Raw genomic sequence first — 19,976 nt, 5'->3', positions numbered from 1 at the left:
CTGTTGAATCTACATTATTCGGTCTCGGTGGTTTTAATGTCCCTTCTATAAAGGGGTGCCCAAAACTGCACACATTACTCTAACTGTGGCCTAACTAATGTTTTGCACAAATTTATCATTACTTCTTTACTCTAGTATTGGATGCCCCATTTATAAAACTCAAAGTTCTATTTTTTTTATGGCTTTACTTATTGCACTTTCAAGGAATTAGGGGCTAAAAATTCTGCGGTTTAGCACAGGCTGTTACCACCCAATTTGGGGGAAAAATGGTGGCCGCTGCACTTCTGCTTTCAAGGTCCTACGGTAACACGGAGTGTTGGGGCAAGTGGAGAACACCTTCATTCTTATTTAAAGGCTTCTGCTCACCACACTTGCTCACAGTCATGGGGACTCTACTGGCAGTCCCCCTCGCGCTTGAGTATCATAGGGAGAGGAAGCGGAGGCAGTGAAGAAGAAGAGAAGATACATGCAGAGGGAGAAGAAGGATCAGGAAGGCTCTCAACAGGAAGCCTTACCCACCTAGGGTCTTCCAAGAGCACTTCCCTTATATCCACTTAAGAGAGGAGCAGTGTATTAGGAGATCCGCTTCAACAAGGAGGTGGTCATGGAACCAGACCTGCAGTCTGAGAGCAGGGTGACCACGGCTCACCCAGTAGCCCTCAAGGCCATCGTGCCCCTCAATTTCTTCGCCAGCGGATCCTTCCAGTCTGCACCGGCAGACATAGCTAACATCTCCCAGTTTGCCATCCATCGCTGCATCGGGAGATCACTGAGACTCACTACACTAGGAGAAGGGACTACGTTTTCTTCTCTCTGAGCAGAGAGAAGCTGGAAGAGCACGCATTTGGCTTTGCCCTGATCCCATAAATGAATAAAAAAAAATAAAAACAAACACCCTTGTGCAATCCCTTAGTGCCTGTCATTTGGGTGCGTTTTCCTGCTCTAGTGCTCCTCCGAAGTGCTCACCCAGTGGCTGCAGCATGGCTGGTGGAAGGCTGCTGCGTTTCTGTCAGGGAGACTTCTGATGGCCTTGCAGGATGACCTCGAGCAGCTCTGGACCAATGGACTGCAGCACCTCAGCATGGGTGGCAGCTGTCTGGGCTGACAGGCAGCGGCAAGGGCAATGACTGAGTGGCAGTGGTGGGAGCAGAAATGCAGTCATCCTGAGAGAGGACAGCAGGGTCCTGCTCCACTGGCCCACTGCCACAGCCCCGGGGCGGCGCCTCAGCATTCCTAGCAATCTGTTGGAGGCCCCGTTTGACAGTGGTAAACCCAGCCAGGATGGGGCAGCTGTCTAAGCTGGGGTGGCAGCAAGCTGAGACTGCAGGACAGTGGTCTGCACTTCCGCAGCAGCACGAAGATGTTGGGTCGCTTCCACCTGTGCTGCAATGGCAGCCGCAACATCGCCCCTCGCACACAGCATCATGTCTGGGTCGGCACGGTCTCTCCTGGAGTTTTCCATCATTTCCAGCCTGGAAATCATGAACTCCAAGCTCTACGCAAAGCCCCAGCCAATGTTGGAGGCAGACTCTTCCATGCTCCTTGACATTGCCAAGAGGCTCTCTGGCAATGTTCCCTCTAATTTCTTTGTACTGAGCAGGTCACAAACTCCTTTGAATGTGACCTTTTCATTCTTGGGCAAATTTAACAAAAACACAGCTTTTACAATGACAGCAACAGCAACCACTTGAAAGCATATGTACAGTAATGCCATCTTGCCACCCCACCATCTCAAATCATGAGAAAATCAGATAAGGTTCTATACAAGTTTAACATAACTTTTCTGCTTTTGAATTCAATTCCTCTAGAAATGAACTCCAGTGCTTTATTTGCACTTTTATGTCTTTTTTAACCTACGTTGCTACTTTTAATGATTTGTGAATCTATACCCAAGATCCCTTTGCACCTCTACCCCATTTAGACTCTTATTTTCCAAGGAGTATGTGACTTCCTTATTCCTTCTACCAAAATGCACCACCTCACACTTATCTATATTTAAATTCTTTTGTCTTTTACATGCCCATTCTGCAAGTTTGTTTACAGTAGAATTAATTTAAAGCTTTTAGTTAGTCACCTACAAATGCTATTTAAAAAAAAATTACTTGTCAGAAATGACTGGGATATAAAAGAACTGCATAATAATGCATTAACACTTCAGAAACATCACTCAGTTACACGGTTATGCATCGACAAACAATACAAAAGCCAAGAGGCATATCTATTCGTGCAATTAATATTAATTTTAAAGTTTTCAGCGTATTATCCCATCTCTCATGTCACTATAGCAGTGGCTGCACAAGCAGCAGGAGCAGCAGCTTTCCTATGGCGCTGAATATTAATCACAATGCAACCAGACAACCAACAAATATACAGTGCTGTAGTTCTTTAGTTCGCAGTATTAAAAAAAACGGAACAAAAACGGGTATCTGTATTTTCAACTTCAATCACTTCCATTAATAAACGCTGTCTTCTTGAACCAGCACCCCACCCCCCCACCCCCCATGTAACACATCAGAAATGCAGCACTTCATCACAAGTGCAGAAAAACACATACACACTTTGCGTTACAGAATTAAAAACAAAAAGCAGGAAAAGCTATGAGAAATAAACATTCATCTGGACAGGAGACCTAATCAGACTGACATGGAAAGTTTACTAATATGGCGACCTAAAGATGTTAATTTACGAATTTCACTTCTAATGTTTTTCTCTCAAACATTCTCCACAATATTCATCCCAGCTCTTATCACGAAAAGTGTTGAATTAATTTAGGTACTTCACAATTAAATAGCAGGAAACAAACTTCATTGTACTGTCAATTTTGAATCTCCTTTTTCAAATATTTATAACAAATCGAAATTGTACATTATTGGTTTAATCAAGTATTTTCTATGTCTTTCTCAATAAACAAATAGTGGTTTCTTCTAAAGTAGCTTCCTGCAATTTTTATACATCATTACATAACTCATGCTTCTTAACACTCCACTAAACATTTAAGAGGAAATCTATATTTATATTATTCTTGGGACTTGTTAGGACTATAGAACAACAGACAAAATAAAATGGTTTGTGTATTTCCCCTTTTTTGGTTCTCTTCCTAAACGTCTTAATAATACTTGTTATTGACTTATTAAAAAATATAGGCCTAGAAATTGGGTTGGTAGCGCCGGCGCTGAGCGCCTAAAGAGACCTAGAATTGGGGCGAAGCCCTATGTTGGGGCGGACGCTATGAAGATAGCGACAACTCAGATATTGACTATACATTTAGCGCCTGCGCTAAGTGTTTGCGCACGCCCGCGAGCGCAAGCAGTTCATGACATCATTTCAGTGTGCAACGCCTTCTAGGATCGCCTGAGCGCATATTGGGTGGCGCCCGGAGCCTTAGCGCCCAGCGCTATTAGTGACAGTTCGAAGGAGGGCTAACAGGCCCTTCTCGGAGTAGGGGGGCGCTATTTAAAGGGGACAGCTTTAGTGCAGAATCTTCTGCCACTTGGCCTGCTCATTGCGATCGTTGCTAGAGAGAGTTGGCGAGCTAATGTGGAGCGGAGTTCTGGGAATTTAGCTTTACAGTACTTGGGTCCTTCAAACCTGTCCGAAGCACTTGCAGCACTACACCTAAAAGCCTTTTGACCAACTGGCATCGGAATGAGAGTTTGTTTGGAGGGCGACGGCCTCATCGCCCAACACTGTGAAGGGGCAGAGAGACGGCGGGAGAGAGGGCCGGGATTGGCCAGAAGGAGGAGGGGCAATGGAGGTCGGCCAATCCGACGGGAAGCTGCGAGGGTCTTTAGGCAGCAGGTGACAAGCCTTGACATGTCGGAGGAGCAGTGTTTGGGAAGGCTCCGATTCTGGAGGGACATTGTTAATGATCTGTGCCACCTGTTTGGTCAGGATCTGCAGCCGCGTGAACGCTGCAGAACCTCTCTGTCCGTGATGGCTAAACTGACTGATGGCCTCCATTTTTATGCCAACGGATCCTTTCAGTCAGCCATTGGGGACATTGCGACTGTCGCTCAGGTTGCAGTCCACTGTTGCATCCGGCAAGTTACAGAAGCCCTTTATAGGCGAAGGCGTCAAATCATGACCTTCCCTCGGACCCTGCACAAGCAGGCGGAGGGCGCGCAGGGTGTCGCTTCTATTGCGGACTTCCCCATGGTGCAGGGGTCGACTGACAGCACACACGTGGCTTTGAGGGTGCCATGCCATCATCCTTAGGACTTCCGCAACCGCAAGGGGTTGCACTCCCTCAACATGCAGCTGGTCTGTGACCACCGCCAAATCATCATAGCAGTCACCGCGCATTTCCCAGGGTGCAGCCACGATGCCTTTATCCTGCGGTTGACCTCAGTTTGTAACCTTTTTGAGGGGCTGCCTCGAAGACGAGGCTGGCTTACTGGAGACAAGGGCTCTCCTCTCTGGCCATGGCTGATGACAACACTCCGTGTGGCCGACACCCCAGCAGAAGAGCTGATCAGCAGCGGCCATCAGGCGACCAGGCACAGTAAACAGCACACTATTGGTGTTGTCAAAAAGCGTTTCCAATGTCTGGAACATTCGGGGGGATCCCTGCAGTACTCGCCGCAGCAAGTGGCACACATCGTCGTCATCTGCTGCATGCTCCACAACTTGGCGAATTGACGCACCCAGCCAATTCCATCTGTCCCTCAACGACCAGCAGAGCAGGAGGAGGAGGAGGAGGAGGAAGAGCAGGCGGAGGAGGAGGAGGAGGAGGAAGATGGAAGGGCTGCTGAAAGTGGAAGGGCCATACGTCAGAGGCTCATCTGGACTCGTGTCGAGACCCCTGTGGCGGAATGATGAGAGTCTTAACTCAGGCGCACTTTGGATGTTTGAGGGCCTCTGAATGCCAGCATCACTGAAACTAATCACATGCACCATGCCACATTGAAACTTCTGTTTATTGGCACAAAAGTCTTTCATTACAGCTAAACAACGTAATGTCAACAGAAACCATAACTTTCAAAATAACTGTGAACTGTTCGGCAAAGCCGCAAAACTCAACAAACCTTCTGCAAATATAACAGGTGAGGGTGTCCTTGAATTTGGACAAACAAATGTCTCAGCACCTCCCTCTACAACTGGCCCCTTGAGGGAGAACGACTTCTCTTTCGCGCCCGGCCCCTTCCCTCCCTGCTGCTCCTACGTAATTGGACCCCAGTGGCGGCCTCAAGGCTGGGGGACGCCTGCTGACTGTCTGGAAGCGCAGAAGCCCCTGAGGGACGGCCTGGCCGACCTCTGGGCTTGGAGGGTGCGGACGCAGGATGCTTGATGTGACCATGGCTGGAAGCAGTGTGGCCTGCAGGTGGTGGCAGCTGTAATGCAGGCGTCCCAGCGCTGGCATGTGCAGTGGTCTCCTGCCGAGAGAAGACACCTGCACCATGGTCGAACGACACACTGGCTATCTGAGGGGAGCGGCTCAGCTCATCCGCCACAATCGCATGTTCCACTGATTGCTGGCCTTGTATGGGACTGGAAGGGCCCGGGGTAATCCGAACTGATGCAGAGAGGGTGGCTACAGTGAGAGATCGCGTTGCGTCAATCTGGCTGTGGAGGAGCCCAGCAAGTGACTGCGTGGCAACAGTGAGGACCTGTGTGCCAGGTGCCAGTGCTTCGGAGAAGGCCTGGACAGTTCTTCCCATTGCTTCGGACAAGCCAGGTGCCGACCGCTCCACTGCCTCGGACAAGCCCTGCACAGACCTTTCCAGGGATTGTCCGAAGCCCTGAACAGTCCTTTCCATAGCCGACTCAAAGCCGTGGACAGTCCTCTCCATTGTTGGGCCGAAGCCCTGGATAGTCCTGTCCATTGTTGCCCCGAAGCCCTGGATAGACCTGTCCATTGTTGCCCCGAACACCTGCAGAGTCCTGTCCATTGTTGCCCCAAAGCCCTGGAGAGTCCTCTCCATTGTTGCCCCGAAGTCCAACATACTCTTAGCCAATGAATCTATTGACTCGGGCATCTTCTTGACTGCAACCATCAGCTCCGTGTGTCTGACCCGGGCCTGTTTGCTCATCTCAGCCAGGCGACGCACCTCATCTGCACTCTGTGCAGCAGTCATCACGACCTGCCTTGCCCTCCGGGGAGACGGTGGCCGAAATTGCCTATCCCCCGTGCGTTGCTGCATGCTGCTTGGTCCGGCAACTGGTTCATCCTCAGAGCCCCCTCCCCTCCAGGGGACTACTATCCCCAGTCTGTAGATGTGTCAGCCCCCCAGATTCTGCAACGGCTGGTCCGGATTCCTCCTGGTCCTCGCCTCCGGTGGCACTGGCACTGGCAGCTTCAGCGCGTTGAGCCCGAGTTGGTGCTGCTTCATTTGAAAGTGGGAGGTGGAAGAGTGGCTTTAGCAGAAGGATAGGTTTGCTGAAAGGCATGCCAGATTGCGGCAAGGCTCTGACATGGCTGCACACTGAGGATGCATGCTGGCGGGGGGACCAAGTGGAAGGCAACAGGTGAAAAAGGTGAGAGTCTTACCCTCGCTGTCGGTAATGGGGTCGGCAGATGCAGTGGTCACAGGACCAGACAGACGTCCTCCAAGTATCTGGTGCACTCTCTCCTCCAGATCCGTCAGAGTGACCACTTGTGGAGGTCCGCCACCGGTTCGACGCTGCTCCTTCCGGATCATCGCCAACTTGGACTGCAGGGGAAAGAAGGGGAAGTTCTGTAACATGATGCCTTGAGAGATCATCGCATGCCCTCCATGGTGCAAGAGCCCTTACATGATGCCTTGAGAGATCATCGCATGCCCCCCATGGTGCAAGAGCCCTTACATGATGTCTTGAGAGATCATCGCATGCCCCCCATGGTGCAAGAGCCCTTACATGATGCCTTGAGAGATCATCGCATGCCCCCCATGGTGAAAGAGCCCTTACATGAGGCCTTGAGACATCTGTCCATGTGTGTGCCCAGAAAGGGCCATGGGTGCATGCTGACAGATGGCCATTGGGGCATCATTGCAGCAGGGTGCCCGAAGTCAGCTGCAGATGGAGGGAATCAGAAGATTGCTAAACCATCACTCACCCTAACGATCCGTGTGAGGTCGTTGAATTTCTTCCTGCACTGAACAGGGGTCCTGGTCGCCATGCTGCTGGAGTTGACCCTCACAGCAACCTCCCTCCAAGATCGTCGGTAAGCCTTCTGATTCGGCCTCTTGCCATTATCCGGATACAGGACCTCTCGACGGCGCTCAACTGCAGCCACCAAGTGGTCCAGAGCCTCAGTGCTGAAGCGCTCTGCTCTCTGTCTAACCTTCTCCATGCTGAACAAGTTTGTACCGCCAGACAAGGGCGAGCGCCGAATCTGAGGCCTACAGGGCGTTGGGTGTTGAAGCTCAAGCTGACTGACCCACCCCTTTAAGAGCTGGCCGGCGCCTGGAGGTCTCGTGGTTTCCCGTAATTGAGATCACCTGCGCTGCGCCCGTCCGCGTTGATATTGAGTAGCGCCTGAACTTTTGCGCCTTAAGAGCACCGTGCAACGGCTAAATTAGCACCTCAATCCCCTTTGGGGGCGATGCAACCCAATATCTCGCCAGGCAGCGATAACTTTCGTCTGGCTATAAACTTAGCGCTCTGCCAGTTCTAACACCTCAAGCGAGGCTATACCCAATTTCTAGGCCATAATGTATAACAACAACAACAACTTGTATTTATATAGCACCTTTAACGTAGTAAAACGTCCCAAGGCGCTGCACAGGAGTATTTTAAGACAAAAAAATTTGACACCGATCCACATAAGGATAAATTAGGGCAGGTGACCAAAAGCTTGGTCAAAGAGGTAGGTTTTAAAGAGCGTCTTAAAGGAGGGAAGAGAGGTAGCGAGGCAGAGGGGTTTAGGCAGGGAATTCCAGAGCTTAGGGCTTAGACAACAGAAGGCACGGCCATCAATGGTTGAGTGATTATAATCAGAGATGCTCAAGAGGGCAGAATTAGAGGAGTGCAGATATCTCGGGGGGGTTGTGGGGCTGAAGGAGATTACAGAGATAGGAAAAGCCGAGGCCATGGAGGGATTTGAAAACGAGGATGAAAATTTTGAAATCGAGGTGCTGCTTAACCGGGAGCCAATGTAAGTCAGCGAGCACAGGGGTGATGGGTGAACGGGACTTGGTGCGAGTTAGGACATGGGCAGCCGAGTTTTGGATGACCTCAAGTTTATGTAGGGTGGAATGTGGGAGGCCAGCCAGGAGTGTTACAAATCCTACAAATCCTCCCCTACCCTTCCCCTCCTCAACAGCATGTTTGAATGTTTGTGTAAAGCTACTCAATTCACTCAATCGTTCAAGATTTTAAAATGTTGTAAGCATTTCAGAGCCTCTTTAAAAGCGTTTCGACTTCAAGATCTGGTTCAAACTTGTTTAGATGAGGGGAAATTGATTTTTGCTTGTTTCTTCCAAAATCATATTCAAAACATAGGGGGAAAAAGTGTTTTTAACACTTTTTTTTGTGAAAAGTTCATTAAAAATCATTAAATTCTTTCAAGTCTCATTGTAGCTTTGACAGAAGAAGTTGCTCCAAGTTTCTCTTTCCCTTTTCCCTCTTCAATGCTGTCGTTAAAATCAGTTTTGGAGAAGTTGTTTCCTCTTTTTCTGCTGCTATTCCCTTTGCCTCTCACAGACTCTTAGGTACAAACGGGGACACAAACTTTTTCCCCTCTCTCACAACATGAGTTAAATAACCCTGATAAACTCTTTCAAAAAGGGGACCCTGGCAAAATGTAACTGGAACTTAACGTGGGACATTCAACATCACTTCCCCTATTTTTTTCCAGCTTTAAACAGTTTGCTGAATTAAAAAATAAATTCTCATATTTTTGTTTCACTGGGAGCCTAAAAATTGTTTGCTTTAGCCTCCTTCCAGCGGCCATTGTACATGTGCTGCGTCTCCACCTGTGTTGTTCCAAAATGTGGCCGCCACTCAGTCCCTGGGAATGGATTACATGTGTCTCCACAGAAAAATGTACTGACAGAATCCCGAGATAATGCTTGCTGGGTTCCAGGGCTCTGTATCTCAGCAAATTCAGTTCCAATTCGGATCGGCTCTGAGGTCACAAACAACTTTCTGTGAGGATTCCCGGGCCGGGCCTAGAAATTGCGGTCAGAGACGTACCTCTGGAGTACGTCTCCGACCCGTGAAACATTTACAAAATTACCCCCTGGCGCCCAGGCTGCGAAGAGTTGCGGTCTCAGGCCTCGAGGCAGAGGGCAGCGTAATGGCCCACAGATCCCAGGGATGCAGGTGGTGCGGAAGCGTTCCTGGGATCACGTGGGCCCGGTCCTCCAATGACAAAGGAGAATTCCATTGCAATAATTTACGAAGGGCATCCCCTAATGATATGCAATGGAATACCCAAATAATTATACATTGTACAGATTTCTAATAATTATACAATGTATAGAATTACAATTTTATTCATAAGTTCCTTCATTGCACCAACCTCAATTAAAATTTAATTTTTTGATCATTTTAAACATCATTAAGACTGCAATCCGGGCCAATATAATGGCCCAGAACTTGGTGTCGGGGGCTTGCCGCACATGCAAGCCCCTGATGTGCACTTAGCCGGCGCGCCGACATCTGAAACCTGGCTCGCAGTAGATTTCCTGTCAGTGGCCCGGTTCTGATGTCGGCGCGCTGTGCTAACCTGACCCAGCGGCGTAGTTAGTGCGATGTGCCGGCTGGGATCAGGTGAGCACTGTGCAGCCAATCAGGGGAGGGGAAACTTCATTCATAAGTTTGAGAGTAAGAACTGTCAAACTCATGAAAAGTACTGCACCCCAAAACACTACTTAAACTTTAAATAAAATTTAAAAAAAACATCCCAATCATTAAATTAAGTATAAATAAGTTTAAAAAAAAATTTAAACAATTTTTTTTTTTGAAAAAAATAAATTTTTAACTAAAAGGGTCTAAAACTAAACTTACCTTATTGTAGATTCTTTAAAATAATAAACCTGTGGAAAAAACAATTCTAAATTGCACTAAAACACCACTTACCTGTAAAAATAAATACTTACGTGTGCTTTTTACAAGCGTAAAGACCGGAGGCCTTTACACATGCGCAAATCCCCCAAAACAGAGGAAATCCAAGACGCACGCGCTAGCCTCTTCACCTCTTGGGTTAGAGGAGTGGAAATGCCGGTTTTCAGCGCATGTGCTGTGCATGCTGAAAACCGGCATTTCCTCCGGCCAGACGCGTGAGTACCCCTTCCGTACTCACGCGTTTGGGGAGGAATTACTGCCCCATTAAAACTTATTTAATGCAGTGTATGTGCAGAATTTTGGATTTTTAAATGTTTTATTTAAGCCTTATGCATACCATTACGCTGCTGGTAAGCCTGCTAGCATCAACTGTAAGACTTATGTGGGCAATTGCTGGCCAGTCACTGGGCAAATAGCCCAACTCTGCGGCAGTGATTGTTTTTTCGGAGATCCCGTGGATGGCCTGTTAACGCGTACATTGACAGGCTGCAAGTTCCGGGATTCGCGCATGCGCAAGCATTCAAAGGCCCTTTCAAAGGGATTACGACGGCGTACTCTGAGTACAGAATACGCCATCACAGACTCCGTAATTCCCGGGCCATAGTGTATGGGGCCCCTCCCCCCGCTCCAGCTCACTGTGCGGCCTTTGAATTTAAGTGTGCGGGACCTTACAGATCGCTGCGCGGCCACGCGCCTTACAGGGAAGAATTCCCACAACCCTCCGAGATTTCTGTGCTCCTCCAATTCGGGCCTCTTGCGTATTCTCGATTTTAATCGCTCCCCATTGACGGCCGTGCCTCCAGCTAGCCGCACCTCACTCTACCATCGAACACGAGGCAACCTTTGTAGCCCCCAGGCAGTTTGAATTTTTCAGCAGACATGTGATATTGGGTTGTCCTGCGGAAAGTGAGGAGCCTCAACATTTCTAAAAATATAAACCTGACGCCAGAATTCTGATTTTCAAAAGTAAGCTCCAATTTTCCCCACTTTTTATGTTAAGGTTTTTATTAATTTTCATCAGCAAAAAGACTAAAAGCATAAATCCACCCCTGGTACAATATTGGATTTAGTAAACAGTAGCTAATAAAAGTAAGTTAACCTTGTGTTAATCACTCTTATTCCCTCTGCTAAAATACTTCCTTGCTTCACCTAATGATTGAAAGCCTGATCTTACAAACCCATCTGCAGTAGGATCATTTTATTTTAAAAAGCGGATTCACGTACAGCTCAAAAGTCGCACAAACTCATTTCCTCTTCTAAAACATGTCACTGCCATCTGACAGCAACAAAGTACCTTCTTACTCACCTGTTGCAGGTAAAACTCGGCAACTCACTCACCGGTAACAGGTTTAATAAGATGAGTTACACGTGGTATCTACCGATCTCTCCCACCGATTTGAAGGCTTGGCCCAACCCCATAGTGTTGGCCGGCTGCACTGAGCTGGCCCGCTCCGATTTGTCCCGTGGTGAGCGTAGAGTTTCTGTAACACAGGCCCCCGGAACCATGGCGCCAAAGGAGAGGGGAATACAGGCTGCCCTCATCACCATGGGAACTGGCTGAGCAGTTTCGGGGCCAGGGATCTCCAAGGTGAACTAATTTGATATGACGTGGGTAGAGTCCAAACCTGCGTGGTGAGTTAGGATTTCCACTCAGCCACCACAGCTACTGGGAGCCGGCTGAACTCGACTCCTCTGCAGCTTCTGCCTGCAGTACGTGGAACTTCCCAGAGGGTGACACAACCAACACGTCACCTATTCCCTCATCATGTGGCTGCTGCCCCAACTCTTTTGTTAATTTCCAATTGGGTTCAGCTCTGTGGTCGCAAGGCTCGCAAACGACACTCTGTCTTGATTCTGGACCATTGTGTATTAGGCCTCTCCCCTGCTCCAGCTCTCTGCGCGGCCTTTGAATTGAAATGCGTGGGATCTTAGGGATCACTGCGCAGCAGCGCACCTTAGAGGGAGCAGTGCTCTCTGTCAGACTTGCCATTGCACCTAGCAATTCGGTGTGCATGCCCATCACCCTTCTTCTGAAGGCCGCCCCATCGAGGTCCTCCTCTAAGTCGTGTGCAGCAGAACTCGCGCGCCCTTTCCCCCTGGCCTTGCTGCAGCCCACTCGTGCCCGGTGCCTCGCCCAGTGCCTCACCCTGTGCAGATCTTGCATCTATACTACTCTCTAAATTACACGCAGTGCCAGTTTCTGAGCTGGTGTCTGCCAGTGACTGATGCAGTGACGCGGTGTCTTCTTCTCCCCTCTCGCTCTCCTCCATCACCTTGGGGACCGCCTGAGTTGTTGCTTGGTCTTGGTTATCTGAAAGCAGAAAGGCACAAGAGTTGGGTTATGGTGAGGGGAGGGGGGGAAAGCAAGATATCCCTCCTTGCGAGGAAGAATTTGTTTTGTGTTTGACCACCTCCTTTCCTGGACACCCAAGATATAAACTTTGCATGTGAGGAATCGCAGGGTAATCCAGCTGTTTTGTTCAACTTCAAATGAAAAATTCGGTTACCTCTCTCAGTATGCCTCATTGAATATGTTCTTTTTATTTATCTGTTATTTGAAATATATTTTGCTGATTGCCTGTGTATTTCTAACACTAATGAGCTGAGTGTATTTGGGGTTTACTGTGGTGATTAAGATTAACAATTAGCATGAACCGCTGATTGGTTAATTTCTCGCCTGACCTCTAGGTTAATGAGTCAGATGATGTGTTCTGTGTGTTGTGATTGGATGAGGTGGGCTATCTTTAATATATAAAAAAATGACTTCTCCACAGCAGTTCATGATTTCTGTTTTACATAGAATGCTCTTGAACGTAAAAAGAACCCAAAGTCGAGCGGAAGAAGCAGCAGTAGCGCACTTACAGGAGTTCTTTCTGCTAAACAAGGTGAGCTGTGCCCACTGCAGTGAGGCTTGTTAGAGAAAACATTCTTCACCTTCCTGTCAGATTGTGTGGTCCTCTAATTAGCATGAATCTGAACTATTCTCCACCAACCCAGTTGAACTACTACTTTATACTTAGGACTGCACGTTAGGAATGATGCATTAATTTAAACTTCTAAGCTGAATCAGAAGATTTATAATATTGAGCGGGGAAGCCCTCTACCCAGCACATTATAAAACTCACCCAATGCTGCTAGATCTAACCCATACCCCTTAACATAGGCAAAATTACTCTTGCAGATAATTTCACCAATTTTACGGAAGTTGGATAGGGATTACATAGACAGATCCCCACCACAAAGTTTGGAAGTCTTCTCTGTAAGACTATAAGACCAATAACTGAATGAATCAGCACCAGGAAGCCATATCAGCTTCCCCACAAGATTAAATTAGTTTGATGCTGACAAAGGAGGCTCATCCTAGACTGAGACTAACCAAGTATTGCTAATTGGGAGTAACAATTATTTATGTTTAAATATGTGACCTATTTGATGTATGTTACTCCTAAATTAAACAAAGCTCAGTTTTGTTTTTCGATTTTCTTCTCTTGTATTGTATCTTTGTGGGGTAGAGTTCCACTGGTACTAATTCCCATCAGATACTTCACTTAAGTGACTGCTATTCATGTGATGCTTGACAGTGAATGTTGGCTATTCTACTACGGGTGGTATCACAGCCAAACCTAATCTTATCCACATCCAAAGGTTCACATAGTGCAGTTCCAGAATGGGTCACAGGATAGTGATCAGAGGAGGAATCTAGACAGTTTCCCCCCTCGCTCACCTAGGGCACTGAGGACTAATCATAGTGGCTTTACTGTCACCCCAGTTGAGGTAAGCTAACACCAATGGGGATCAAACTTGGGTCTTGTCAGTTTATATTGTTTAGCATCTCACTGGCTAAATGTGCTGAGCCATTGGGAAAGTTAAACTCCATAAATGTCAACATCATGAAATGTTAGTGACAGCTCTTTTTTCTAACCATGATCAGATGTGGGCTCCTACGATGAAGATATATACGCCTGATCCCATAAACATGTTTGGGAATTACAAGAAGAATAAAGTTATACACCCGCTTCAATAGTGCTTTGAGAAATTCAATTACCCGCAAACCCACCCCACCCCTCACAGCAGGTTTTCCAGAGCTGCAGATGTTGGGACACCGGACTTGCAGTATTATGGTACTGGAGCTGAAATAGTATGCTTCATATTCCAAGTCTATCATCCAACTTAGTCAAGAGTTTCTTTATCTCAGTAATTGGAGGCAGGTGGGATGGGGGTTTAATTGGCTCAGGGATTGTTGATTGGCATAGTCTCGTCTTGCTAATAACTGAGTTTCTGTCCTTCGGCTGGTTAGAAGGAATGATATTACAATGATTTTAATTGCATTTAAATTAGATTTCTTGCTGTTTTATGCAGGAAACTAATAGTAATAAGTTGTATTTCAGAGATACCAGTAAATGTTGTACTGATTGGTCTGTGGGTAATGCTTAGTGTGACTGCAGAGAACTGAAATAAGATTGGGCTTAAAGGAATTTTTTTAATTCATTCTTGGGATGTGGGCGTCGCTGGCAACGCCAGCATTTATTTCCCATTCCTAATTACCCTTGAGAAGGTGGTCGTGAGCTGCCACTTTGAACTGCTGCAGTCCATGAGGTGAATGTACTCCCACACTGCTGATGGGGAGGAAGTTCCAGAATTTTGACCCAGCGATGATGAAGGAACGGCAATATATTTCCAAATCAGAATGGTGTGTAACTTGGAGGTGATGGTGTTCCCATGCGCCTGCTGCCCTTGTCCTTCTAGGTGGTAAAGGGAGGTGCTGTCACAGAAGCCTTGATAGGTTGCTGCCGTGCATCTTGTAGATGGTACACACTGCAGCCACGATGGTGGGAGTGAATGTTTAAGGTGGTGGATGGGGTGCCAATCAAGTGGGCTGCTCTGTCCTGGAGGGTGTCGAGCTTCTTGAGTGTTGCTGGAGCTGCACTCATCCAGGCAAGTGGAGAGCATTCCATCACATTCCTTACTTGTGCCTTGTAGATGGTGGAAAGGCTTTGGGGAGTCAAGAGGTGAGACACTCGCCACAGAATACCCAACGTCTGACCTGATTTTATACCCACAGTATTTATGTGGCTGGTCCAGTTAAGTTTCTGGTCAATGGTGACCCCCAGGATGTTGTTGGTGGAGGATTTGGCAATAATAATGCTGTTAAATGTCAAGGGGTGGTTGTTAGACTCCCTCTTGTTGGAGATAATCATTGCCTGGTACTTGTGTGGTGTGAATTTTTCTTGTCACTTATCAGCCCAAGCCTGAATGTTGTCCAGGTCTTATTGCATGCAGGCATGGACTGCTTCATTATCTGAGGAGTTGCGAATGGAACTGAACACCGTGGAATCATCAACGAACATCCCCACTTCTGACCTTATGATTGAGGGAAGGTCATTGATGAAGCAGCTGAAGATGGTTGGGCCTAGGACACTGCCCTGAGGAACTCCTGCAGCAGTGTCCTGGAGCTGAGATGTTTAGCTTCCAACAACCACAACCATCTTCCTTTGTGTTGGTTATGACTCCAGGCAGTAGAGAGTTTAGCCATGATTCCCATTGACTTCAATCTTACTAGGGCTCCTTGATGCCACACTTGTTTTGATGCTGCCTTGATGTCAAGGCCAGTCACTCTCACCTCTCCTCTGGAATTCAGCTCTTTTGTCCATGTTTGGACCAAGGTTGTAATAAGGTCTGGAGCTGAGTGGTCCTGGTGAAACTCAAACTGGGCATCAGTGAGCAGGTTATTGGTGAGTAAGTGTCGCTTGATAGCACTGTCGACGACACCTTTCATTACTTTGCTGATGATTGAGAGTGGACTGATGAATACTCTAGGATACGGCCATACAATGGAAAGATCTTTTCTGAAAAATATGCCCCTGCCTATGTTTAATGTTATTACATTTATATTGTGATTTTCTAAAAGTGAGATAACTACCTTATAAATCAGGCCCAATTCTCCTCTGAACTTTCAGGACTAAGCATTGAATCATGAAAGTTTATCCTGATCACTATCCAGTGACCTCTGCTTGAAGTGTATAGAGTGTACTTCTCTTAATATAATGTTATTTCATTTGAATTATCTGGTAATTCATTTTTTTTTCATTCATGAAATGCCTCCTGTGCTGTTTTATTGATGTTGCTTAATTTAAATTACTATATAATTCCATTTTTTTGAGCATATGGTGACTTTGAATTAACGGGGCAAACTTTATGTGAGTTGACATACAATTGAATATCCTCCCAGCTCTTGGTATGCAGGAACATTTATAAAGAATAGCCATTTATGTGGGGGTGGGGGGGGCACTAGCATCTGTGTAACTGCACCTTAGCATGAGTCAGTACCTCCAGGGGAGGAGGGATAATCAGAGAAAACTTTAGGGGAGAAAAAACCCATGCATTTCACAGATTATAGCCCCAGTACTGGAACTGTAATGTCTTTGTATAGTTGACTATTTTTTGGTTCCTTCTTCACCGTTTATGAGAACCCAATGAAACACCTTGTATAGAAGATGGAAAATACGTCTATCCCATGGGTCGGGTCCAGCCAACCGCCAAATAACAATGCATCATTCAGAGCAGCATTCTTTACCAAAAAATAAATTGGCTTCTCGTATAGTAAAACTGTAGTCTTATTCCAGTAGTGGGGAGACTGTCGGGAAAGTCCTCTCTAAAACAAACAGATAGGCAGCGGCAACTGACTTTAGGAACACAGGAACAGGAGGAGGCCCTTCAGCCCCTCGAGCCTGTTCCGCCATTCAATGAGAGCCTGGCTGATCTGTATCTTAACTCTATTTACCTGCCTTGGCTCCATATCCCTTAATACCCTTGGCTAGCTAAGATCTATTGATCTCAGATTTAAAATTATGAATGCAGCTAGCATCGACTGCTTTTTGTGGGAGAGAGTTCTACACTTCTATCAATGTTTGCGTGAGGAAGTGTTTCCTAACATCTATCCTGAATGACCTTGGTCTGATTTTAAGGTTATGTCCCCTTGTCCTGGACTCCTGTCTATCTACCCTATTAATTCCTTTCCAAGTCCTGAAACACTCAATCATATCACCCCTTGATCTTCTATATTCCAGAGAATACAAGCCTAGTTTATGTAATCTCTCCTCATATTTTAACCCTTGGAGCCCTGGTAACGTTCTGATGAATCTGCATTGCACGCCTTCCAACGTAAATATAGCCTTCCTAAGGTGTGGTGCCTAGAACAATACACAGTACTCCAGATGTGGTCTAACCAGGGCTTTGCATAGCTGGTGCAAAACTTATTTCCCTTTTATATTCTAGCCCTCTCGTTATATTCTAGCCCTCTCGTTAAAAATGCTAATATTCATTAGCCTTTTTGATTATTTTTTGTACCTGACTGCTACATTTTAGTGATCTGTGTACATGGACCCCTAGTTGGATCTCCACTGTCCTTAGCTTTTCACCATTTAAATAATATTCAGATCTATCCTTTTTTGGTAAAAAATGGATGAACTCGCACTTAACTGCATTGAAAGCCATCTGCCATAATTTTGTCTACTCACTTAATCTATCAACGTCTCTTTGTAATTTTATGCTCCTGTCTACACTACTCACTATACCATTGATGTAAACCCCCAAAGTGCGGACCAAGTGATATACACATTTTGCCAGCCATACCTCCTCAGAGATCCAATCAATTTAAAAGTTTACACATTAATCACTATCCGGGAGTGGCTGTTCACACAGAGTTAACACCTAGTATAAGTTTTGTTTCCCTGTAAATGAGTCATGTGTGGCCTGCTCATTTTCCTGGAAATGAGTCATGCCAGTCTTGCCTCTGTAAGGTTCAATTTCCTGGAAATGAGTCATGCCAGTCTTGCCTCTGTAAGTTTCATTTTCCTCTGAACTGGCAGGCTTCATTTCTCTGTTAGTCAAGCATATGGGTGATTAGTATACTTCATCCTCGAACATTCTGTGGCTTTGCCTGTTATAAACCTGCTTTTCTGCAGGTGAATCCTGTTTGTCTTGCCCTTTTATGTCCAATTTTTAATATCTTACTTCAGTCCCCCCTTTTGACTTTTTGGACAATTGTTCCAATACAGGTCAACATGTATTTTCACTTCCTGGTGTCTGCCTGAGCGTGCACTCTCTGGCCTTCTACCAGTCTAGGTTATTCATGTGTATACATGCTATCAATCTGGAGGCCGACTTCCCCCCACGCAGTATGATGGTCTTTCCTTTATACATTCATTCTGGTGTAACCATTTCCGGGGCCCCTTAGACCCTGCATTAATGGTTTAGGCTTTCTATTCAAGCTTGTCCCTCATTCCCGCGTCGGGTGTGTGACATGTCCATTCGAGACTGTCATCACTCACCAATCCTCATTCACCACTCCTCCTTCTGTCACCTCCGTCTTACGGTTGGCCGGCTCGGTCATTAATTACCATGCCCAATTAATCCCTTGTAATTTCAGGGCTTCAGCTCAAGTCCTACACCATTTGCCTTGGAGAGGTGGAGGAGTTTTCCATAATTAACTTCTCAACCTCCCTCCCTTTAGTTTTGGCTTCTGTCACGGCACCAATTTCGGCTTTACTCACTCTGGTGCAGAGGCACTTGAGCAGCAAAAATACACAATATATTGTAATAACAATCATGAGGAATATCATTATGCCTTGTATCACTGAGGCGCCCAACGTCCCCGACCATCCTGATCCCCAATTATCAAAATAGGAGGAGGTGGGGGAGTTTCCTCTAATGTTGTACTAATGTCTTTTTGTTGTTTCTTTAAGTCTTCTTCTATTTTATGATAATACTTTAAAATTTCCTTTGTTTCCTGCCGTAATTTCTTCCAAGCTTCCTCTTCGTCTAACTTAGGAATTGCCTTGGGCCCTGCTATGACATAAGTTTCAACCTCTTTATTAAGTCCCATATTATCAAGTGACCAGGTTTTCTTTACCTGTGGTCTTGGTGGGTGTATATATTAGTGTCCTATCTGTGTAGGTATCTTTAGATCAAAACAAAAGTTTGGTTGGGGAATGGGACAAGTCATATCTTGATATTCATATTTCTGTTCAGTTGTGGTGACACAAAATGTCCCGTTGTTCCTTGGTGCTACCCTTGTCCAGTGTATCCCCCTTGGGTGTACCTCAAGGGTGCAATTGGTGATTTTTGTAAATCCGCACTCGGATGTGTCTCCCTCGGTGGGGGGGTGTGTGCACACCCATGTCCTTCCCTTGTGGTGGCACCCGTCCATTACCACCCCCCTTAAGGTTCCATTCTTCTGGTTATTATCTTCATCCCTTTCCCAAAGTGCCTTGGTAGGGACATCATGATATTTAACCCAACTCTCCCTTTGTACCTCTCCTATATTAATCACGTCGTATAGGGGCTGTCCCTCTTCTGGGAGTTGTGGGATGGCCAGTACAAAGCCAATCATCTTAGTCCATGAGGTCAGACAATTGCCTGCCCGGTATACTTGTCCCATTTTACGCCCCTTACATAGGCTTTTATTTGTGTCAATCCAAGGCTCCAGATCCTCATTAGTAATCCAATCAGGGATCTGTCCATTATTTATTTGCCTCATGTTATGCTGAGCATTCGACAATAGCCATGAGCCATACATGGCACATATTATTTCCTTATGGGTTTGGCGAGAAGCATTATTAAGTCGATCAATAATTGTATTAATTGTTTCTGCATGGGGGGCTACTATCTCTTCCACCCCCAACAATTGCATTATTGTTTGTTTTCCTGCCGGTGCCAATTGCTGGCTATTTCCGGCAGCTTGTTTTAGTAACTTCTCTATTTTTGCTTGTAGTTCTTCTACTCCTTCGTTTACTCCTTCTATGTCCAAGCTATTAACTGTTGCTAACCCGGCTGCATACCCTGCTCCGGCCACTTCCAATACTCCCCGTTTCTTACAACTTTGTAAGAGAGATTTTCCCTGTGGACCCTCTAATTGTTTTACCCACAGGGAGTTCCATATTTGTGTTGTATGATTGTTACACAACGCGGGCACCTCAAAAGTACTCCTA

At 46.4% G+C, this 19,976-nt stretch overlaps 1 protein-coding gene across 2 annotated transcripts in view; it reads left to right on the top strand.

Annotated features, from left to right (window-relative positions):
* The window catches only part of ccdc149a (coiled-coil domain containing 149a), a 198,742-nt gene that overhangs the window by 85,066 nt on the left and 93,700 nt on the right, over positions 1 to 19,976 (top strand). For both annotated transcript variants that reach the window (XM_085967855.1, XM_085967865.1), the window contains exon 8: positions 12,788 to 12,872. In XM_085967855.1, coding sequence (XP_085823981.1) covers positions 12,788 to 12,872 — 85 coding nt within the window. The remainder of the gene's footprint in view (positions 1 to 12,787; positions 12,873 to 19,976) is intronic.

The sequence above is a fragment of the Somniosus microcephalus genome, chromosome 2 (assembly GCF_052327205.1).
Source record: "Somniosus microcephalus isolate GS21.2 chromosome 2, FLI_Smic_1.0, whole genome shotgun sequence".
Classification (NCBI taxonomy): Eukaryota; Metazoa; Chordata; class Chondrichthyes; order Squaliformes; family Somniosidae; genus Somniosus; species Somniosus microcephalus.
This window is presented reverse-complemented; position numbering and strand designations above follow the sequence as displayed.